Source organism: Carcharhinus amblyrhynchos, chromosome 27, assembly GCF_965287045.1.
Source record: "Carcharhinus amblyrhynchos chromosome 27, sCarAmb.v2.hapA, whole genome shotgun sequence".
In the NCBI taxonomy this organism is placed as follows: Eukaryota; Metazoa; Chordata; class Chondrichthyes; order Carcharhiniformes; family Carcharhinidae; genus Carcharhinus; species Carcharhinus amblyrhynchos.
Window position 1 is genome coordinate 26,716,883 of NC_137350.1, and position 24,180 is coordinate 26,741,062.

The 24,180-nt window shown below is 44.9% G+C and overlaps 2 protein-coding genes across 3 annotated transcripts in view; one reads left to right on the forward strand and one right to left on the reverse strand.

The window, feature by feature from the left end:
* Window positions 1–3,609: 3,609 nt before the first annotated feature.
* On the forward strand, window positions 3,610–16,912 carry coa3a (cytochrome C oxidase assembly factor 3a). The gene is made up of 2 exons (XM_080213830.1): window positions 3,610–3,839; window positions 15,323–16,912. The coding sequence occupies exons 1-2, from the start codon at window positions 3,647–3,649 to the stop codon at window positions 15,427–15,429; spliced, it is 300 nt and encodes a 99-aa protein (XP_080069956.1). The 5' UTR covers window positions 3,610–3,646; the 3' UTR covers window positions 15,430–16,912.
* Window positions 16,913–18,234: 1,322 nt separating this feature from the next.
* Window positions 18,235–24,180, reverse strand: part of wnk4a (WNK lysine deficient protein kinase 4a) — an 85,406-nt gene continuing 79,460 nt past the window's right edge. For both annotated transcript variants that reach the window (XM_080213824.1, XM_080213822.1), the window contains exon 19: window positions 18,235–19,796. In XM_080213824.1, the coding sequence (XP_080069950.1) occupies window positions 19,705–19,796 (92 nt within the window). In that variant the 3' untranslated portion in view covers window positions 18,235–19,704. The remainder of the gene's footprint in view (window positions 19,797–24,180) is intronic.

A 24,180-nucleotide genomic window follows, 5' to 3' on the forward strand; every position in this document is an offset into this window, starting at 1 on the left:
AGTAAGGAAGATTTGTGCTCCAGAACTAGCTATGCTTCTAGTCAAGTTTTTCCAGTACAGCTACAACACTGGCATCTACCTAGTGTGGCCAAATTGCCCTCCAGTTCAATTTTCAAATTTGTTGACGACAACACCATAGTGGGTCGGATCTCAAACAATGATGAGGCAGAGTACAGGAATGAGATAGGGAATCTGGTGAATTGGTGCAGCAACAATACTCTGTTCCTCAATGTCAACAAAATGAGGGAGATTGTCATTGACTTCAGGAAGCGTAAAGGGAATGGGAATGAAGTAGAAAGGGTTGAGAGCTTCAAGTTTTTAGGTGTCTAGGTCACCAACAACCTGTCCTGGTCCCCCCATGCTGACACTATAGTTAAGAAAGCCCACCAACACCTCTACTTTCTCAGAAGACTAAAGGAATTTGGCATGTCAGCTCCGATTCTCACCAACGTTTACAGATAGCACCATAGAGAGCATTCTTTCTGGTTGTATCACAGCTTGGTATGGCTCCTGCTCTGCCCAAGACCAAAAGGACCTACAAAAGATCATGAATGCAGCCCAATCCATCATGCAATCCAACCTACCATCCATTGACTTTGTCTACACTTCCCATTGCCTCAGCAAAGCAGCTAGCATAATTAAGGACCCCACCCACCCCAAACATTCTCTCTTCCACCTTCTTCCGTCGGGGATAAGATACAAAATTCTGAGATCACGTACCAATGGACTCAAGAACAGCTTCTTCCCTGCTGCTGATCTTACCCTAGTTATGACTATAATACTATCTTCTGCACTCACTTGTTTCCTTCTCTACGAATAGTATGTTTTGTCTGTATAGCGCATAAGAAACAATAGTTTTCACCGTATGTTAATACATGTGACAATAATAAATCAAATCAAATCAAATGGAGAGTTCCATGCTAGTTTTCTCATCAGAACAGACAATCTGCCAAATTTCACCTCTAGTCTCTGCCTGAAAAGTAGCTTTATAAAAATCCAAATAGTGAGGGCCAGTACAATTTCAGTATACGTTTAATTCTTGACACCAACAAGTGTGAAGTTCCATAGGTTACCATCTCATCAAGAGTGTTGGAAGAACAAAGTAGTTTTAAATGATTTATATTTGTATTGGTAAACATTGGAAATATGGTTTAGCTTTAAGTAGATTTAATTTAATAATACTGTACCTGTAAGGTAAAACCTAAAATTAGATTTCATGCTGGACAATGGTGTTTGTATGTGTGGGAGTTGATTTCATTCCAACTGATTTTGTTATGCTTCATGAGGGCTATGACATGAAAAGTAAATAAGCGACAGAAGTATGTGGACATTGTTTAGCAATTGGAGGCCCTTTTAGGGGTTCCATTCTGGGGTTTTATCATCCAATTATAACGCCAACTGGGAATGTAACAAAGCAATTAGGGACAAGCAATACCATTGTCCTAGCCAATGATACCCACATCCCATTAACAAATAATTATGTTGGTTCCCACAAACTAGATTTTAAAGTGGGGATTGAAGGGGACATTGATAAGAACATTTAATGGCTGGCTGAATTCTCACCAAAAAGTGACAAAGTTGCAATCTTTGAGAGCAACTAGTATTTTTTGACATTTGTACTTTTCAAAATAAGCACAGCACCAGCATAATGGGTGACACAGGGTTTAGCACTGCTGCTTCACAGCGCCAGGGACCTAGGTTCAATTCCACCCTCTCCAGATGTCAATGTGGGTTTCCTCCTAGAGTCCAAATATGTGCAAGTTAGATGGATTGGCCATGCTAAATTGCCCCTTAATGTCCCAAGATGTATAGGTTAGAGAGATTAGTGGAGTAAATCTGTAGGGTTATAGGGTGGGATGCTGTTAGAGAGTTGGTGCAGACTTGATAGGCTGAGCAGCCTCCTTCTGCACTGTAGAGATTCTGTGAAAATATTGCTTTAAAAAGGAGGAAATTACTTCACATTCAGTATATCTGTTATCTTTCTTGGTTGCAAAATTAATTTGACATTTTCAAATTTTTAGTGGATCTCAGTTTACAAGACAGATTGATTGTCAATAGAACATACTGCAAAGATGGCAGAAATGTGAAATAGACCTGTTGCAATGGATCATAGAATCCTTACTGTGCAGAAGGTCATTCGGCCCATTGATCCTGCATCAACAACAATCCCAACCAGCTCCTATCCCCGTAACATCACATATTTACTCTCCTAATCCCCCTGACACTAAGGGGTAATTTTGCATGGCCAATCAACCTAACCCGCACATCTTTGGACTGTGGAGCAAACTGGAACACCTGGAGGAAACCCACACAGACGGGAGAATGTGAAAACACACTTGTCACCCGAGGTCAAAACTGAACCCAGGTTCCTGGCGCTGTGAGGCAGCAGTGCTAATCACTGTGCCACCTACTGCCTGGAATCTTCCATCAGAACCAAGGGTCTAGCTGTACTGTGGAGTTAGCCTACAGCAAGTTTTATCTAGCATTTGAACAAACCTGAAGGGCAGTCTAGACAATAGGGTGTCATCCTGAAAGACAAAGTCTGTTTGTCCCTCCACTGGTGCTGCCAGCTTTGCTAAGTATTTCCAGTATTTTCTGTTATTATCCTGAATGGCGAATGGTAGACATTTTTATGAAAGGAGGTAGGAATTGTTTTTACTCACAGAGGCTATGCTTGTTTCATGTCTGCTTTTTTTCTACATTGTGAAATGAGACTCAAGTACACATGCCACTCAACAAGAATAACTTCCATGTTTTGCATCCTTTACTGCCACCAGGTGGTTAAAGATCACAGGAAACTTCAACAGCCTCATGAATTAAATTCATTAGTATAAGAGAAAAATATTCCCAGATGCTCTGTGGAATAATAATCCAAAAAAGGATATATATTAGGAGTGACGAAAAGCTTGGTCTGAAGAGATTTGTTTCAGGAAAGTCTTAAAAGAAAGCCAAAAAGCTTTTGCATATGAATCCATGATATTAGAAATCCCTTGTTAATATTATTGATTTTAATCATTGCCATTCATTACTTTCACAGTATATACACACACGCTTTGATGAAATAGTTTTTCTTCAATTGGCCCTTTCCAATATCCATATTCTGGAGCCATTCAGAGTGTTTCTGATCATATTCTGTCAGGCTGAATCTGCACATCATCTGCACTTTTCTTAATCGAAGTCCCAGGAGGAAACCTACTTCACATTCAGCGAATTTAAAAATTATTCTCATTTTCAAATCCATCCAAGACCTCGCTGCTCTCTATCTCTGCGACCTCCTCCATTCCCTGAAACTCTCGAAGATTTCCACAGTCCTGCTATTTTCCTGAACATCCCTCATTTTCATCACACCACCTTTGGCAATAATGCTATCCCTCCCCAGATTTCTGTGTCTCTCTTTCCATCTTAAAAAAAACTTATTTGGCCAAGCATTTTATTTTACAAAGCATTCTTTTTCCAAAATGATTAAGTTTGGCGATATTTTATTCCGTCCTTACTGAAATTAAGACATATGATTTCCCTATGTCTGGGCTTATTTAATGCCTGAATACTCTGTTTATCTAATTTGAGAAGAAATCGCATTGCTCTTTTGATTTGTCCTGTTCAGCTTTCCGTAGTCACGCAGGATCTGGCCAGCGATTTGGAAGAAATGGCGGAAATGAATTCTCAAGGAGGTTCGGAGTTTGCCAAACGTGTGGACCCGAAGAGGGATAATCTGACCAAGGAACAGATTGAGTTCATGCGGAAAGTAGAGCTAGCTCAGTGGCAAAAAAATCTTCAGAAACGGCGCGGAAGGAACGCGTTTACAGGCTTGGCTATCGGGGCAATCGTTTTGGGCATCTGTATCCTTCTAACGTGTTCAATGCTTTGGTGAAGATAAAAATATGATTTCAGACAATTATTAGACATCATTATAGGTACTGTGCTTTGCTGTTGATCAACAGGCTAGTTCGTGCGATCATTTGAGGTCAAATTGTGCGGTGGACGAATTGTATGGCAATTTGATGCCAAGAGCTAACCATACAAGTAGTTGCAGAATCCACCCATATTGCTTAATATACTAAGCGTACAAACTATTGATTTCAGATCTTATATGGTTAATTGATCTATTATCTACTGCTTTTTGTCGCAGAGTGTTCTAGCCATTTCTGTTTTTTCCTAACTTCACTGAAAATTCAGAATCTTTGCATTTCACCCGATGCCATACATTAATCAGTACGGAAATGGTAAGGGAGAGGTACATATGTAACTGAAGTGGTAACCATCGGGGCATTAGGAACACTGCTGGAAGCTGAACAGGATGGCAGGGCTTCACCCGAACGTGGAACGAACTAAGATTTTTATGAGCAGAATAACAAGTGCTCTGGAGAAAACGATTAAACTAATTTGACATGAAGGAAAAATACAAGAAAAACAAGTAAAGAAAAATGGTAAAGGGAATAGAAAAGGGTTGGGGGGGGCATTACAAGGAACAAGATTGTTTGAAAGAGGGGAATTTGAATTAGATGTAAGTCAATGCACAGAGTATGCTGAATAGTATTGGCCCGAAGCACAAATTGCTCTGTGGCAGTATGAATACAGCAGGAACGGGGAGGCGGTGAACATTCTTGATCAAAATGATCAACTCTGGGAAAAAATAAGATGGAGGACACTTTTTCAATTAGAGGGAAGAGAGGTGAGTGATTCCTCCTGGATTCCACCCCCCCACCCCCCAAGACTGGCTTACTCTAAGGGTCAGGAACAGGAGGGGGCTGCTGAGAGGAGGAAGGAGGGTGGGGACCAAATGCCTCAGCCTCTCAATCTGCATAACAGGTTTGAGGTTTTTGCTTCGAGTGTGGACAAGAACGAGGGCTGTGAGGTAGGTGAGCAAACTGCACACGGTACAGTGATGCAGACACAGAACATTGACAAAGAGAAGGTGAAAAGGAATGTAGTGGTAATTGGGGATAGTGTGGTTAAGGGTATTGACACTGTCCTTTGTCACAATGACAAAGAGCACAGAAGGGTGTGTTGTCTGCCTGGTGCTCGGGTCCAGGATGTTATATCTGGGCTGCAGAGGAACCTGGAATGGGAGGGTGAGAATCTGGTCGTTGTGGTACACGTGGGTGCCAACGACATAGGCAAAATGCAAACTGAGGATCTGGGGAGGGAGTATGAAAAGCTGGGAATGGAATTAAAAAGTAGAACCGACAAGATGGTTATCTCTGGATTACTACCTGAACCGTGTGCAGACGGGCATAAGGTTGATGAGATTAAAGAGGTGAATGGGTGGCTCAGGGATTGGTGTGGGAGGAATGGGTTTGGATTTATGGGGCATTGGCATCAGTATTGGGGTAGGTGGGACCTGTTCAGGTGGGATGGTGTTGGTCTGAACCGTGCTGGGACCAGAGTCCTGGCGAATTGTGTAAATAGGACTGTAGATAGGGCTTTAAACTAATTGGGGGGGGGAGGGTGAGAGGGTACAGGTATGGGAAGAGGCCAAGGATGTCCCAATAATAAAGGGAGTAGGGGGCGTGAGTAAGGTTGGTGGCGTTCCTTTAAATAGAGTACAGGTGAAGGCTGGGATGAAGGCACTTTAACTGAATGCACGAAGCATTCGGAATAAAGTGAATGAGCTGGTGGCGCAGATCAGCACAAATGGATATGATCTGGTGGCCATTACAGAGATGTGGCTGCAAGGTGACAGGGACTGGGAGCTGAATGTACAGGGGTATCAAGCGTTTAGGAAGGATAGACGGGAGGAAAAAGTGGGGGGCGTAGCTCTGTTGATTAAGGATAGCATCAGGGTGGTAGTAAGGGAAGATATAGGAGCCAATGAGCAGAATGTGGAATCGTTGTGGGTGGAGATTAGGAACAGCAAAGGGAGGAAGATGCTGGTGGGAGTCTGCAGAAGGATCTAGATAGGCTGGGCGAAAGGGCCAGGAACTGGCAAATGGAATTTAATGTTGGCAAGTGCGAGGTGGTCCACTTTGGTAGGAATAATGGTAGGAAGGATTATTACTTACGTGGAGAAAAACTGCAGCAGGCGACAGTGCAGAGGGACCTTGGGGTCCTTGTGCATGAGTCGCAAAAACCCAGCTTGCAGGTACAGCAGGTGGTCAGGAAGGCAAATGGGATGCTGGCCTTCATAGCGAGGGGGATTGAATATAAAAGTAGGGAGGTCTTGCTGCGGCTGTATAGGGCATTGGTGAGACCGCAGCTGGAGTACTGTGTGCAGTTTTGGGCGCCGTACTTACGCAGGGATATTTTGGCCTTGGAGGGAGTGCAGAGGAGGTTTACTAGGCTGATGCTGGAGTTGAGGGGGTTGAGCTATGAGGAGAGGCTGAATAAACTAGGCTTGTACTCGTTAGAGTTTAGAAGAATGAGGGGAGATCTCATTGAGACGTATAAGATGATGAATGGGATGGATAGGCTAGAGGTGGAGAGGCTCTTCCCGCTCAGAAAGGACAGTAGGACTAGGGGGCACAGCCTCAAGATAAGGGGGGGGGGGGGGGGGGGGGCGTGGTTTAGAACGGAGTTGAGGAGGAACTTCTTCACTCAAAGGGTGGTGAATCTCTGGAATTCTCTGCCCGTTGAGGTGGTGGAGGCTGCCTCGCTAAATATTTTTAAGACGCGGGTTGATGGGTTTTTGATAAGAGAGGGGATTAAGGGTTATGGGGAGAGGGTGGGAATGTGGAACTGAGCCATGACAGATCAGCCATGATCTTATTGAATGGCGGGGCAGGCTCAAAGGGCCAGATGGCCTACTCCTGCTCCTATTTCTTATGTTCTTATCTTCTATAGGCCCCCAAATAATGATCTGGAGGTGGGGCGGGCTATTAACGCGCAAATAAATGTGGCGTGCAGGAATGGAACGGCGATAATTATGGGGGATTTCAATCTACATATTGGTTGGTCGACCCATGTTGGACGCGGTGGGCTTGAGGAAGAGTTCTTGGAATGCTGCCGGGATAGTTTCCTTGAACAGTGTGTGTTGGAGCCGACGAGGGAGCGAGCTATCTTGGATCTGGTGTTATGTAATGAGGCAGGTAGAATTAGGGACCTTGTGCTGAAGGATCCTCTTGGGAAGAGTGATCATTGTATGGTGGAGTTTCTGATGCAGATGGAGGAGGAGAAAGTGGGTTCTCGGACCTGTGTCCTTTGTTTGAACAGAGGGGAGTACGATAGGATGAGAGAGGAATTGGCGAATGTTGATTGGGGGAGCACATTGGAAGGTAGGTCTGCTGAGGAACAGTGGAGGATCTTTAAGGAGATCTTTCTCGGTGCTCAGCAGAAATTTATTCCGATGGTTAAAAAGGATCGTAGGAGGAGAGATAATCAGCCGTGGATAACGAAGGAGGTAAAGGAGAGTATTAAATTAAAAACGCATGCGTTTAGAGTGGCTAAGAGTAGTGGGCGAGAAGAGGATTGGGAGAAGTTTAAATGTCAACAAAGAATGACGAAGAAGTTGATGAAGGATGAACTATGAAGCTGGGCTAGCGCTAAATATAAAAAAGGATAGTAAGAGTTTTTATAAATATGTAAAAAGGAAGAGGCTGGAAAGGGTGAATGTTGGACCCTTAGAGGATGAGAGGGGGGACTTAGTGGTGGGGGATGAGGAAGTGGCTGAAGCCTTGAATAACTTTTTTGCTTCGGTCTTCACGGAGGAGGACATGAATAGTTTGCCGGGTGTTAGCGATGGAAAGATGGTAGGAGTGGAGGGCCTGAATGACATTATTCTTACTAGAGAGGCAGTGCTAGACAGACTAGAGGGACTGACTGGACAAGTTCCCAGGACCGGATGGAATGCACCCAAGGGTTCTGAAAGAAATGGCGGAGGTGATAGTGGATGCCTTGATGATTATTTTCCAAACCTCGCTGGATTCCGGGAAGTGCCGGAAGATTGGAAAACGGCTAATGTTACGCCGTTGTTTAAGAAGGGTGGCAGGCAAAAGGCAGGGAATTATAGGCCGGTTAGTTTAACGTCTGTTGTAGGTAAAATGCTTGAATCCGTAATCAAGGAGAAAATAGCGAGGCATCTTGAGGAGAATTGTTTGATGGAGAAGACGCATCACGGTTTCGTTAAGGGGAAGTCGTGTCTGACGAATTTATTGGAATTCTATGAGGATGTGTCTAGTGCGGTGGATAGAGGAGAACCGGTGGATGTGGTGTTTCTTGATTTTCAGAAGGCGTTTGATAAGGTGCCGCACAAGAGGTTGTTACGGAAGGTTAGGGGACATGGAGTTGGGGGTAGGGTGTTAGCGTGGATAGGGGATTGGCTGTCAAATAGGAGGCAGAGAGTGGGGGTCAATGGGTGCTATTCGGATTGGCGGTTGGTGACTAGTGGAGTGCCCCAGGGATCGGTGCTGGGGCCTCAGCTATTTACCATTTATATAGATGATCTGGAGGAGGGAACCGAGTGTATGGTGTCGAAATTTGCTGATGACACCAAGATTGGTGGAACGGCAAATTGTGCGGAGGGTGTGGAAAGTCTGCAGAGGGATCTAGATAGGCTGGGCGAATGGGCCAGGAACTGGCAAATGGAATTTAATGTTGGCAAATGTGAAGTTGTCCACTTTGGCAGGAATAATGGTAGGAAGGACTACTACTTACATGGCGAAAAACTGCAGCATGCTATGGCGCAGAGGGACCTTGGGGTCCTTGTGCATGAGTCGCAAAAACCCAGCCTGCAGGTGCAGCAGGTGGTCAGGAAGGCGAATGGGATGCTGGCCTTCATAGCGAGGGGGATTGAATATAAAAGTAGGGAAGTCTTGCTGCAACTGTACAGGGCACTGGTGAGGCCGCAGCTGGAGTACTGTGTGCAGTTTTGGTCGCCGCACTTACGCAAGGATATTTTGGCCTTGGAGCGAGTGCAGAGGAGGTTTACTAGGCTGATACCGGAGTTGAGGGGGTTGAGCTATGAGGAGAGGTTGAATAAACTAGGCTTCTACTCGTTAGAGTTTAGAAGGATGAGGGGAGATCTCATTGAGACGCACAAGGTGATGAATGGGATGGATAGGTTAGAGGTGGAGAGGCTCTTCCTGCTCAGAAAGGACAGTAGGACTAGAGGGCACAGCCTCAAGATAAAGGGGGGGGGGGCAGTTTAGAACGGAGTTGAGGAGGAACTTCTTCACTCAAAGGGTGGTGAATCTCTGGAATTCTCTGCCCGTTTGAAGTGGTGGAGGCTTCCTCGCTAAATATATTTAAGTCGTGGATAGATAGGTTTTTGATAGGCAAGGGGATTAAGGGTTATGGGGAGAAGGCGGGAAAGTGGAACTGAGCCACTTCAGGTCAGCCATGATCTTATTGAATGGCGGGGCAGGCTTGAAGGGCTAGATGGCCTTCTCCTGCTCCTGTTTCTTATGTTCATATGTTCTTAGGTGAGGATAGAGGGGATAGCCTGATGCCCACTGAGGCTCAACCTCCAGGCCCAGGCCTCCTTCACCCCTTGACCAAGCCTCAGGGCAGCCTCTCTTTCTCCATCCAGGCCCCGTGATCTCTGCAATCCCACCAGGCCCCATGGCCTCTGCCCCCTGTCCCCTGCACCAGCCCCATGGTCTCTCTATCCCTTCACCCACCCACCCCTCCCTCCCTATTGAAAGATGTGTTAATTAAAGATGAATTTGTAAATAGCATAATAGCATGTATTAATGAAATATGGTTGATGCCTTCTTGAATTATTCAAAGTGTTTAAGTTGCTACATCAAAGAAACATTGCTAAAATTAAATTGCACTTTAGAAAAATGTAGTAACATAGATGGGAAGTTACGTATGGAAGGGAAGGTAGAGCAGTGCTTACTGAAACCTTTTGTGGATTGAAAGGGTGATAACTGGTGTCTGCTGGCAGTCATTGTTAGGACCATTCTTGCATTTTTGTCTATGTGTATATATTAAATTAGTTTTTATTTACATGTTTATGATCTGGCCTGAGGTATAAGTGCACAATGTCTGAAATTGCAGATAATAAGAATAAAAGCATGTTTAACTGAAGACGACCGTACAATTTATATGCCAGTTACTATATTGGGTAGGTAGATGTTAGCTGACATTTAATGCAGAAAAATATAAGACATTATTTAATTTGATTTGATTTATTATTGTCACATGTATTAGCATACAGCGAAAAGTATTATTTCTTGCGCACTATACAGACAAAACATACAGTTCATAGAGAAGGAAATGAGAGAGTGCAGAATGTAGTGTTGCAGTCATACCTAGGGTGTAGAAAAAGATCAATTTAATGCAAGGTAGGTCCATTCAAGACCCTGACAGCAGCAGAGAAAAGGCTGTTCTTGAGGCAGTTGGGATGTGACCTCAAACTTTTGTATCTTTTTCCTGACGGAAGAAAGTGGAAGAGAGAATGTCCGGGGTGCGTGGGGTCCCTAATTATGCTGGCTGCTTTGCCATGGCAGCAGGAAATGTAGACACAGTCAATGGATAGGAGGCTGGTTTGCGTGATGGATTGGGCTACACTCATGATCTTTTGTAGTTCCTTGCGGTCTTGGGCAGAGCAAGAGCCATACCAAGCTGGGATACAACCAGAAAGAATGTTTTCTATGGTGCATCTGTAAAAATTGGTGAGAGTCGGAGCTGATATGCCAAATTTCCTTAGTTTTCTGAAAAGTAGACGCGTTGGTGTGCTTTTTAAACTTTAGTATTGGCATGGGGGCACCAGGAAAAGTTGTTGGTGATCTGGATACCTAAAAACTTGAAGCTCTCGACCCTTTCTACTTCGTCCTCATTGATGTAGACAAAGGCATGTTCTTCTTTACGCTTCCTGAAGTTGATGACAATCTCCTTTGTTTCGTTGACATTGAGGGAGAAATTATTGTTATTGCACTAATTCATCAGGTCCACAGCAGATACCATCTCCCTGGCCCTGCACTCAACCATGGAACACCTCGATAACAAGGATACCAATGTCAGATTCCTATTTATTGACTTTAATTCAGCCTTCAACACTATTCCCACAAAACCCATCTCCAAACTCCAAGGCCTGGGCCTTGGCACCTCCCTCTGCAACTGGATCCTGAACTTTCTAACTAACAGACCACAATCAGGAAAAACAGGCAACAATATCTCCTCTGCAATCATCCTCAACACCAGTGCCTCACAAGGCTGTGTTCTCAGCCCCCTACTATAGTCCTTATACACCTATGATTGTGTGGCCAAATTTCCCTCCAACTCGATTTTCAAGTTTGCTGATGCCACCACTGTAGTGGGTCAGATCTCAAAAAATGATGGGACAAGAATGAGATAGAGAATCTGGGATTATTTTGAAAGAAAGAATAACAGAATTGCACAATAAATGGTAAAACCTTAAATGGATTATGTTCAGACACACAAACTTTCAACAGTTTGATAAAGCTGTGCTTTATGTGAAACATGAAGAGAAAACAGAGTCAAAAAGTTGATACCAGACATATGAGATTTTAATTATCAAAGAACAAACAAAAGTGCAGCACAGGAACGGGCTCTTCAGCCCTCCAAGTTTGTGCTGATCATGATGCCTAATTAAACAAAAAAAAACCTTCTGACCTCAGTTAGTTTGTATCCCTCTATCTTCTCCCTATTCATGTACCCATCCAGATGCGTCTTAAATGTTGCTAATTCCCTGCTTCCACCACCACCTCTGGCAGCGTGTTCCAGGCACCCAGCACTCTGTGCGTGAAAAACCTCCCCTACACATCTCCCTTAAATTTTCCCCCCTGTCACCTTGAACCTGTGCCCCCTTGTAATTGACTTTTCTGCTTGAGGAAAAGGCCTCTGATTATCCATGCTCCCTATGCCTTTCATAATTTCCACCCTCCCAATGCCCCTGAATAAACTAGGATTGTTTATAAACCTCTCCTCATAGTCAACACCCTCGAGACCAAGCAACAACCTGGTGAACATTTTTTGCACTCTCTCCGAAACTTCCATGTCCTTTTTCTGGTAGGGTGGTGACCAGAACTGTACGCAGTTCTCCAAATGTGGCCTAACCAAGGTTTTATATAACTGCAACTCTTGTACTCAATGCCCAGGCTGATGAAGGCTTTCTTGATCACCTTGGCCACCTGTGTTGCCACTCTTAGGGAACTGCACACCCAGATCCTTCTGTATGTGATTGTTCCTAAGGGTTCTGCCATTTACAATATAATTTACACATAAATTTGATCCTCCAAAATGCATCATCTTGCATTTGTCTAGATGTGGGACCTTGTCAATTGCCTTACTAAAGTTCAAATAAACTACATCCACAGCCCTTCCCTTTATTATCTTGTCACCTCTTCAAAAAACTCAATCAAATTGGTGAGACATGAATTTCTCTGTAGAAAACCATACTGTCTGTCACTAATCAGGCCATTTTTTTTCCAAATGTGTATATATCCTGTTCCTCAGTATCTGTCCAAAAGCTTCCCCACCATTGATGTCGGGCTTATAGTCTAGGTTTCCTGGCTTATCCCTGCTTCCTTTCTTAAACCAGTGAACACATTGGCTATTTTCCAGTCCTCTGAAACCTCGCCTGTGGGCAAAGAGGATGTAAAGATATCTGTTAATGCCCCAGCTATTTCTTCCTTTGCTTCCCACGATAACCTGGGATAGATCCCATCCTGCCCCGGGGACTTGTTTACCTTAATGCAATTTATATTACCCAACACTTCCTCCTTCAATATATTGACATTCTCTAGAACATTCACACATCTATCCCTGACCTCAAATCCATCATGTCCTTCTCCTTGGCGAATACTGATACAAATTACCATTAAAGATCTCACTCGCTTCCAGTGGCTCTGTGCATAACTTGACCCCCCATTGTCCTTCAGCAGGCCTATGCTTTCTCTTGCTACCCTCTTGCTGCTAATGTATGGTTAGAAAGCCTTAGGATTCTCCTTGACTCTGTTTACTAAAGACATTTCATGCCATTTTTTAGCCCTCCTAATTCCACGTTTAAGTTCCTTCTTACTTTCACTATACTCCACTGGGGTTTTGTCGGTTTTTGGATGCCTAGACCTATTATATGCTTCCTTTTTCCATATGCCTAAGTTTATAATTTCCTTGTCATCCATAGTTCGCAAATCCTGCCATTTCTATTCTTCATTTTTGTGGAGACATGCCTGTCCTGCACTTCAATCAACTGGCCTTTAAAAGCCTCCCAGATGCCTGACATGGCTTTGCCCTCAAATAGCCACTCCTGATCAACATTCTCCAGTTCCTATCTAATTCAGATGTAATTGGCCCTCGCCTAGTTAAGCATCCTCACCAGAGGGCCACTCTTGTCGTTATCCATGACTACCTGAAATCTTATGGAATTATGGTCGCTAAGCCCAAATTGCTCCCCCATTGAAACATTGATCACCTGGCCCAGCTCATTTCCCAATACCAAGTCTAGTTTGGCTTCCTCCCCAGTTGGAATGTCAACATACTGTATCAAAATGCCCTCCTGGACACATCTAACAAATTGCTCTCCGTCCGAGCCCCTGGCTGTAAGGGAGTCCAGTCAGTGTGGAGGAAGCTAAAGTCACTCACTGTAACGACCCTGCTTTTTTCACACCTTGGTATCTGCCTCCACAACTGCTGTCTCTTGTGGGCTGTTGGGAGGTCTACAGTACACACCCAATAATGTAATTTCATTCTTCCTTTTCCTGAGCTCCACCTATAATGCCACACAACAAGTTCCCTTCAATGTGTCCTCCCTCAACACAGCTGTGATGTGCTCCCTAATCAGCAATGCAACTCCCCACCCCTTTTGTTTCCCCTCTATTCCGTCTAAAATGATATCCTGGAATGTTAAGCTGCCAGTCCTGTCCATCCTTTGACCATGTCTCCCTAATTACAATTACATCATAATTTCATGCAGTAATCTAGGCTCTTAGTTCACCTGTCTTACCTGTTCTTGCATTGAAGTATCTGCACTCCAGACCTCCAGTCCAGCTGAGCCCTGCGGCTTCCCTCTGCCCGTGCTTTCTCTGCGCTGTTTATCTTAATCTCACTTTTTTCCCCAGTTCTTACATTTATTGGCCTGCTGTTCTGGTTCCCAATCCCCAATCACGCTAGTTTAAGCCCTCCCAAACAGCACTAGCAAACCTCCTGCCCTTCCAGTTCAGGTGCAACTCGTCCCTGTACAGCTCCCACCTTCCCAAAAGACATCCCAGTGATTCATACATTCCTGTCTCCTATACCAGCTCTTTAGCCACGAGTTCAACTACTATCTCCCTGTTTCAAGCCTCACTAGCAGCTGGCACAGAGTGTAATCCTGAGATTACTACCTTAGAGGTCCTGCTTCTTAGCTCCCTACCTAACCCTCTGTATTGTTGTCGCAGGACTTTTTCCCTCCTTTTTGCCTACGTCATTGGTTCCAGGGCGGACAATGACATCTGTCTATTTATCCTCCAGTTTCAGGACGCCCTGTACCTGCTCAGGGACATCCAGGCCTCCGGCACCAGGGAGGCAACACACCATCCTAGAGTCTCGTTCGCAGCCACAGAAACACCTGTCTGTGCCCCTGACTGTTGAGTCTCCTACTATTATCACTCACTTGGACTTAGCATGACCCTACTCTACAACAGAACTAGTTGTGGCAGCACAGGTCTGGCTTCTGCTGGTATTTTCCCCTGAAAGGTTACTCCCCCAACTGTATCTAAAACAGTGTACCTGTTTGAGAGGGGAATAACCACAGGAGACTCCTGCCTTATCTGCCTGCCTGTCACCCATTTAACTGTCTGGACTTGTACTGTGACCATCTCCCTGAAGCTACTGTCTACCACACTCTCCACCCACGTATGCTCCAGTGTGTCCAGCTGATGCTTCAACTGAACCACACGGTCTGTGAGGAGCTGCAGCTAGTCACACTTCCCACAGGCAAAGTCGTCAGGGACACTAGGAAGCCCACTGATCTCCCACATCTGGCAGGAGAAGTATGTCACTGCCTTAACTGTTACCTCTGCACACTTATCTGTTTCCTCAAAGTAATAGACCTGCTATTTTTACCTTTTTTAAAAAATCTTTATTTCTTTAGTTTGTGCAACAAGTTATATTCAGATAACTGATAACTAAATGTTCATGTATATGACTTTTATTTAACCACAGCAACATCAGTGGGTTTTTCTACTTTAAAATTTGAATTACAGCTACAAACTTTAGAATTTAAATCACTGTGCAGGTTAGGTGGATTGGCTATGCTAAATTGCCCCTTAGTGTCAGGGAGATTAGTCGGCTAAACACATGAGGTTACGGGGATAGGGATAGGGCCTGGGTGGGATTGTTGTCAGTGCAGGCTCAATGGGCTGAATGGCATCTTGTACTGTATTTATTCTATGATTTTGTGTGTTCAGATTTATTTATATTTGCTTAACAATATTCCTAGATGGATACACATTTTATTCAGTGTCATCCGAACGATTTTTGGATGATTTGGAAGAAGAAGCAAAAGATGTTCGAACAAGAAGTGATTCCAAGACTTCAGTAAACTGAAACATTTAGTTTATACAGTTTGTGTACTGCTGATATAAAAGAAAATTAAACATGCTGGATCAACATGTACATTTTTTTAGAGCGCGCAGAAGCCTTTATTTTCTGTCGGTGTCTGCCTTGATCTAGGTATAATTTTATGGCAATGTAATTGAAGATATGATTTACTAAATCTATAACTTGCAATACAGTTGTATGGCCAAATTGAATGGATACATTTGATGCACTATGAATAAAACTAATAACTTAGATATGGTTTATAAGAATAATTATAATCAATGATTTAAAAATTGTACAAAATCATAGTTTAGTATTTTAGGTCCTTTTAATTCCACAGCCTTGAAATTGAAGTCCACATAGTAAACTGAACGTTCAGAGTTGGGAAATTTACATGAATTGGGACATATTAAGAGTTCCTTGGATAGAAGTGTTGCTGATACTCTAAGTATTTAATGGAAGAAGCTGTAAATTTAATGTTTTCAAAAGTTATGACTACAAGAACAATCTTCTTTTTATGGCAGGATTCAATGGTACGTTTTAGGAAGTAAAACTATACAGCAAAATTCCCTTTAAAATTTCAGTTGTAAGAAGTCAGTTTTTTTCCAATGCACAACACTGGAATTGTTTTACACAGCTGTTGTGCTCCTATAGTACCTATTGTGGAACTGGACTTGGAGCATCCTACCTTCCAGGCTGCTGTGAGACTTAGCACAGTTTAGCAAAAACATTGCTATATTGTGCTCTGTTCATTAGCATTATGTGGATTGTATCCAATTCTGAGACACAAAAGGAGATGTTCAAGTCCCGGGGATATAGATTGAACACCGGTGTAATGAGGGAAAATGGAGAAACTTACAGGAGACGAATTGAAGTGGGAGGAAGCACTCGTGGAGGTGTGCAAGAAACATGGTAAGATACATCCTAATATCCGAAGATGTATGGGTCAGGTTGATTGACCGTGTTAAATTGCCTCTTAGTGTTAGTTGGATTAGCAATGTAAATTCGTGGGGTTACGAGGATAGGGTTTGGGTGGAATTATCAGTGTAGGCTCAATGGGCTGAATGCTTTCCTTCTGCACGGAAGGGATTTTATGATTTATATGACGGTTGGAGAGGCTACACAAAAATAAAAGAATTACATGGGATAGTTTTTCTGTGATTATTGAATGCAATGGTCTGTGAGGTAAGATAATGAATGCACTCATTGAAGAAGCAATTGAATGTTGTGATGGAAAATTATATGCTTTTTCTGGACAAATAGACTGAGGCTTTTTCACATCTATGTTGTAAATATGTGACATTTCACAATACATAATATGTTTATATATACTTCATATTACTTAAGATTACGTGTCTTTTAAACAAGCATATCAGTGGCCTAATCACTGAACATTCAAGATGACAAGATTTGCAAGTGAGCGTACGTAAAGTATGTACTGCAGGCTTTAGCTTCTAAATGGTCTTAAATAAAACAATTTTTTTCCTCACTTCCTGCTTAATGAGATTTCAGAGGGCTGTAGGGCTAGAGGAATTGAGAGCTAGAGAGGATGAAGATTTTAAAAATAGATGCATTGGCAGAGTGGGAGCCAGTGTGGGTGATGGGTGAACAGGACTTTGTGCCAGTTGGGATACCAACTGGAAACTTGTATGCAGCATTGTATAAATAAGGTATTCAGCTTTTAAATAGACTCCAACCAGTTCTATACAGAAAAGCATATATTTAATACATGGGAACTGTAGTACAGAGCAGCAATACGAAAGCAATATGCCTTTAGTAACTTTCTCTTCATCAAGAGTATCTTGCCTCAACTGGCCAGTTTCCACCTCGGTTACACAATGGAAAAAAATAACCCAGCCTTTCCACCATCAGGATTTGTTACAGCACCAACTAAAGTGACACACTATTCCTGTTAAAATTGTGAGATACCAGGTAAGCAATTCTGAAGTTGTACAATCACAGAATAAAATTAAGAAACTTCAGCATAACGTTTGTGAACATGTTTCTTCATTATGGAATACATTAATTGTGGAGTATCTAGATTTGAGTGACTCTAGCATTGCACTATTTTGTGGAATATTATGAAAGTTAAACATCCATTTTTAAGCATTATTCAAGAAAATAATTGCATTATCATTTCACCAGTAATTCAGTAAATTTATTGCATAGCTTTCCTCAACACATTCAGACACTTCTTGTGGATTTAAGGCAAAATGCTTTTTGTACAATTTTTATTGGTTTGTGATTTATGATAAATGTTTTCAGAGTATCACATACAGTAATAGCTTTCAAGCAAAGTTACTCAACTACTACATATTAATCTGGATGTTAAGTATCTTTAGCCTCAAACTATGAGAATTTAGTTATAGTTTGGAGATTATTAATTGTGAGGTAAGACACCTAACAAAAATCTAGTTGATTCAGTAATTTAATAGAAATATTTCTATTATATCATAACTTCAGTAGGTTGCCAGAATATAATAAATTTCAAGAAAATGGTAGAGGGGAACATTTCCTTTCTAGTGGAGCCAACAATACCATTCAGGACATGTATAAAAAACACATTTAGATTCTGTTACACCCTGCATTCTAGAGAAATTACCCCTTTTAATCTTACTCCGATACAGATCGCAAGGCCCTCCCCAACACAGCCAGTTCCACGACTCTTCAAATCAATATTATTTGATACCCAATCTGTTGTGTTTGCAAAGTTAATTATTGTCACAATAGGTATTCAGAGTCTTAGTAGCCTTTCTTTCATACAGCTATTGCCTAGACAACTTTAGATAATAGGGCTTGCTGAATCTGATGTTGATGTTATTAAAATGGATAGCAAAGTTTGAAATTTTTTTTAGAAAGTAATAACGAAGTTAAATACTAAGAAAACATTATTATACATCAGTAATCTACAGAAGTCCTACAAAGGTTCTTTTTGTTGTCACTAGTTTGCAAGGCACCTTAATTATCCTGGTCCTGTGGCTTAGATCTAATAGGTACATCTAGATTGGAAAAATAAAATTAGGTGTGTGTTTAAGTGACTTCTCTACATTTGTGATGGTACAAGAAGGTTCATCCAAAACAAGATGTGGTTTGGCTTCAAAAGTAAATATGCTGGCTTGCAGATTTGTTAAAGTGGACATTACATTCCAAAAGACATCATTTAATAATTGTACAAAATTCCAACTCTATAAAGGTGTGAACATTCATAATCAACAAACAGAATAATAAGAATTTGTACAAGATCACCATCATTTTAGTAGCTATCATATCTTTTCCAAATATAAATATTTTTGCATTACTCGTGTAGATTTATATCAAAGTCAGGTTTGGATTCAGAAATGACTTTTTTTTTACAAAATATGTTTAAAATAATTTGACATTTAATGTGCGTTTAGAATGATGAACTGACATTGCAATCATTTCCAATATACACTAAACTTTCTGTTGGAGAAAGTTGCTTATATATTTGGTTTTAAAATTAGAGATATGCAATTCTTATAATTTACTGGAACACCAATTTTTATATTTACATATACACATACAATTACGTCTTTTTCTTTACAATGTGATAGTGGCAGAACATATTTTCATACAAAAATACGTAAATGGTTTATAGTGGCTGCTTAGCACCCAGCACTCTTGGAGTTGTCTTTACATTGCAAGGTTAACAAACTTCCTCTAAAATCGACAACATTCTTTTCTAGTTTTTTTTTGCACTCAGTTTTAAATCTGATTTGATCAGATTTCCTTTGCAATAAGTTGCCATGAACATTACATTTTAGTGAACTATCAGCAAGAACAGAAACAGATCTTTGTACCAAATTAAAACAAGGACATTGTTCAAGCATTTCATTACAGAGAATGTGATCTGGTTAAGATTGCTGATGTGTTTCCTGTTTTTGTATTATAGGATTTTCAGAAATTAGTACTTTGAAGGAAAGACAAATGCAGGATATATCCTCATATGCTGTGACAGTCATAAAGGAATTTAATCCCTTACTATAACTAATTCCTGATGGGGATCATCCAGAGTATTTCTAAACATATGTTTGAAGATCATAGATATACTGCTGACTGTGCATCGTCCAAGAGCAAACAGTTAACTGCAGTAACCATAAATCTACCAGCAATGGGTAATTTCTGCAAATAGAGCAGGTGTAACAGGGACACACCTTTATCGCAGTAGGAACAGTGTATGTTTCTCTGTTCAATTAAATTTAGATTTTGTTGTGCAGATCCTTAGTTTCTGGTGATTAGTTCTTCAGCACAAGTTAGGAGTCTTTATGAAAAGTAACCCCCTCCAACAGTAGATGACGTTTGGCGTTGATCCTGTGAGCTGCAACTGCCTGTTAAGGAATTTCTTCTACTGAATCCTGCAGACATTCACAAACATAACAGGTTTAAATTGCAGCATTGATTCAACCTCAACTCTCAGGTGAAAAAGTAATTACCTAATTTAATTCAGATGCTATACACCATTTGAAATAGTCACCAATAATTTTGCCAAAACCAAGATTCCATTTAATTAGACAGTGTTGAGAAAGCAGTATCACAAATGTTTCCAAAGTCAATAACTGAAAATTTTGTACTAGATAATTCAATACATATAGATGTACAATGGCTGATACATTTATCCTTACTGAGGGTAAAAAGTATTTTAATCATTTGTAGTGAAGTGTTCATCTGATTGGAAAACAGATGTCATGCTTCCTATGTTTTGCATTTTGCTGTGCCCTGCAATAGTTATCTTTATAGTTGTGGTTAAGGGGTAAACGAAGGGGTCAGGCTTGATCATATTCTTCCGTATGTTTTAATTGTTTGTATATATGTTTGTGTGTCTGACATGTGATTGAAGTATTTTTCTTCAGGAAGGAAAACAGGCCATCTGGCATGTATTAACTTAAATTGAGCCTGTGTTAGCTGACTCTGGAACCACAGAAAATAGCTCTGTTGTCAGCCATCAGAATGGCAAAGGAGGATTTCTGTAATATATTAATATTTAATATAATATTTTCCAATGATGGAAAACATTTAACTTAATAATAGTGGGGAACATCTAATGTTCCACTAATTCCGCTGTTCCTATGAAGTAAAAATCTGGAGCATTACTTCAAATTAAACATGACATTTTGCACAATGTTCAAACTAATAAGTGTAAATTTAAGATTGATGTCAAGAGGACCACTTCACACAGAGCAAGCAACACATGGAATTAATTGACTGTTGGCTGAAGTAAAGGCAAATTCTGAAATCACTTGAGGAACATTTGGTACTGCAATAGACATGGAGGACTACGATATTTATTTGTGAGAGATGAGTTAAATGTTCCAACACTGTCCTGGCCAATTTCCCATCCTTCACTTTCCATAAACTTATGTTCAGCCAAAGCCCAGTTACCTTAATCCTAAACTGGACCAAGTCCCATTCACCCTGTCAGCTTTATTCATGTGAATTTTCAACTACCAGACTCTCAACACTTTTAAAGATTCTAAATGCAAAACATAGTAGTGACAATGACACCCATTTTTCTTTAAAAAAAATCAGTTAAGCAAATATGTGAACACTTCATTTTTTAAAAAATTTGTGGGAGTTGCTGGCTGGCCAGCATTTATTGCCCATTGCTCGTTGCCTTTGGAGGGCAACCACATTGCTGTGGTTCTAGAGTCACATGTAGGCCAGATAAGCCAAGGACAGCAGATTTCCTTCCCTAAAGAACGTTACTGAACCAGATGCGTTTTTCCAACAATGGTTTCACGGTTATCAGTCGATTCTTAATTCCAGATATTTTTATTGAATTCCAAATTCCACCATCTGCTGTGGTGGGATTCTAATCTGGATCGAGAACATTGGCTGAGTTTCTGGATTAAAAGTGTAGCGGTAATACCAGTGGGCCATCGCTTTCTCATTAATGACCAGAATATACTTTACCCACAGCAGGGATTAATGTATTGGTCTTTGTACCTGTATTGAATTGTTTAGTACAAAATTTTCATTTATTGACTTTGGAAAAAAATGAGGGGGGGGCGGTGGGTGGGAGGTGGGGGCAATTCTCTCATCCCCCTGTGCTGATTTTTTAGTGCAGCAGGATGGGAGATTTCAGCGGGGCCAGATTAGCACGATCTGCGCTGGGCATCCAGACCTCAGCATGTCTCCCCGCATGGGATTTCTGGCACTGTTAGCTTCATGCTGGAAATGGGCGTGGAGCTTCACAAACTACGTAATATCATTTTATTCGAATTTGAATAGAACAGTACACCCCCACTTTCGGGGAGCTAGTGGCCTGACCCTGCTGGAGTGAAAGGGGGCAATCAGAGCTCCTCCACAGGATCATGCAGTTGGGGAAGGGGTGGGGGGGGGAAGAAGGGAAGGGTGGGGGGGGGAGGGAGGAGGGGAAGGGTGGGGGGGAGGGGAAGGGTGGGGGGGAAGGGGAAGGGTGGGGGGGAAGGGAGGGGAAGGGTGGGGGGGAAGGGAGGGGAAGGGTGGGGGGGAAGGGAGGGGAAGGGTGGGGGGGAGGGGAAGGGGGAAAAGGGAGGGAAGGGAGAAGGGAGGGGAAGGGAGAAGGGAGGGGAGAAGGAAGGGGGAGAAGGGAGGGGAAGGGAGAAGGGAGGGGAGAAGGAAGGGGGAGAAGGGAGGGGAAGGGTGGGGGGGGGGAGAAGGGTGGGGGGGAGGGGAAGGGGGAAAAGGGAGGGGAAGGGAGAAGGGAGGGGAAGGGAGAAGGGAGGGGAAGGGAGAAGGGAGGGGAAGGGTGGGGGGGGGGAGAAGGGAGGAGAAGGGTGGGGGGAGAAGGAAGGGGGAGAAGGGAGGGGGAGAAGGGAGGGGAAGGGTGGGGGGGGGGAGAAGGGAGGGGAAGGGTGGGGGGGGGAGAAGGGAGGGGAAGGGTGGGGGGGGGGAGAAGGGAGGGGAAGGGTGGGGGGGAGAAGGGAGGGGAAGGGTGGGGGGGGGAAGGGTGGGGAGTGGGTGAAGAGGAAGGGTGGGAAGTGGGGGTGGGGGGGAAGTGGGGGAAGGGGAAGGGTGTGGGGGGGGGGAGGGGAAGGGTGTGGGGGGGGGGAGGGGAAGGGTGTGGGGGGGGGGAGGGGAAGGGTGTGGGGGGGGGGAGGGGAAGGGTGTGGGGGGGGGGGAGGGGAAGGGTGTGGGGGGGGGGGAGGGGAAGGGTGTGGGGGGGGGGAGGGGAAGGGTGTGGGGGGGGGGAGGGGAAGGGTGTGGGGGGGGGGAGGGGAAGGGTGTGGGGGGGGGGAGGGGAAGGGTGTGGGGGGGGGAGGGGAAGGGTGTGGGGGGGGGGAGGGGGGGGGTGGGGGGGAGGGGAAGGGTGGGGAGTGGGGGAAGGGTGGGGAGTGGGGGTGGGGGGGGAGGGGGGTGGGGGGGAAGGGTGGGGAGTGGGTGAAGAGGAAGGGTGGGAAGGGTGGGGAGTGGGTGAAGAGGAAGTGGAGGGGGTGGGGGGGGGAGGGGAAGGGTGTGGGGGGGGGGAGGGGAAGGGTGTGGGGGGGGGGAGGGGAAGGGTGTGGGGGGGGGGAGGGGAAGGGTGTGGGGGGGGGGAGGGGAAGGGTGTGGGGGGGGGAGGGGAAGGGTGTGGGGGGGGGAGGGGAAGGGTGTGGGGGGGGAGGGGAAGGGTGTGGGGGGGGGAGGGGAAGGGTGTGGGGGAGAAGTGGGGGGTAAGTGGGGGAGGGGTGGGGAGGGGTGGGGGGGGAGAAAGGGAGGGGTGGGGGGGAGAAAGGGAGGGGTGGGGGGGAGAAAGGGAGGGGTGGGGGGGAAGGGTTGGGGGGGTAAGTGGGGGAAGGAAGAAGGGTGGGGGGGGGAAGAAGGGTGGGGGGGAAGAAGGGGTGGGGGAGGGGAAGGGGAGGGGTGGGGGGGGGAAGAAGGGTGGGGGGGAAGGGGAAGGGCGGGGTAAGTGGGGGGGGAGGGGGGAAGGGGGGGTGAAGGGTGGGGAGGGAAGTGGGGGAGGGGGAAGGAAGGGGAAGGGTGGGGGGGAAGGAAGTGGGGGTGGGGGGGGAAGGAAGTGGGGGTGGGGGGGGAAGGAAGTGGGGGTGGGGGGGAAGGAAGTGGGGGTGGGGGGGGAAGGAAGTGGGGGTGGGGGGGAAGGAAGTGGGGGTGGGGGGAAGGGGGGGGAAGTGGGGGTGGGGGAGAAGGGGGGGAAGTGGAAGGGTGGGGGGGGAAGTGGGGGAGGGGGAAGGGGGGGGGAAGTGGGGGAGGGGGAAGGGGGGGGAAGGGTGGGGGGGGAGTGGGGGTGGGGGAAGGGTGGGGGTGGAAGGGGGGGGAAGGGGAAGGGGGGGGAAGGGGAAGGGGGGGGAAGGGGTGGGGGGGGAAGGGGTGGGGGGGGGGAAGGGGTGGGGGGGAAGTGGGGGAGGGGGAAGTGGGGGGAGGAGACGGGGTGGGGGGGGGGAAGGGGTGGGGGGGGAAGTGGGGGAGGGGGAAGTGGGGGGAGGAGACGGGGAAGGGGGGGAGACGGGGAAGGGGGGGGGAGGAGACGGGGAAGGGGGGGGAGGAGACGGGGAAGGGGGGGGGAGGAGACGGGGAAGGGGGGGGAGGAGACGGGGAAGGGGGGGGGGGAGACGGGGAAGGGGGGGGGGAGACGGGGAAGGGGGGGGGGGGGGAGACGGGGAAGGGGGGGGGGGGAGACGGGAAGGGGGGGGGGGAGACGGGGAAGGGGGGGGGGGGAGACGGGGAAGGGGGGGTGCCCCCTGACACCTTGGCACTGCTGAAGGGGCAGGGACTGGGGGGGTTCCTGCTGCCACTCTGCAGAGAGGTGGGAAAGGGAGGTAA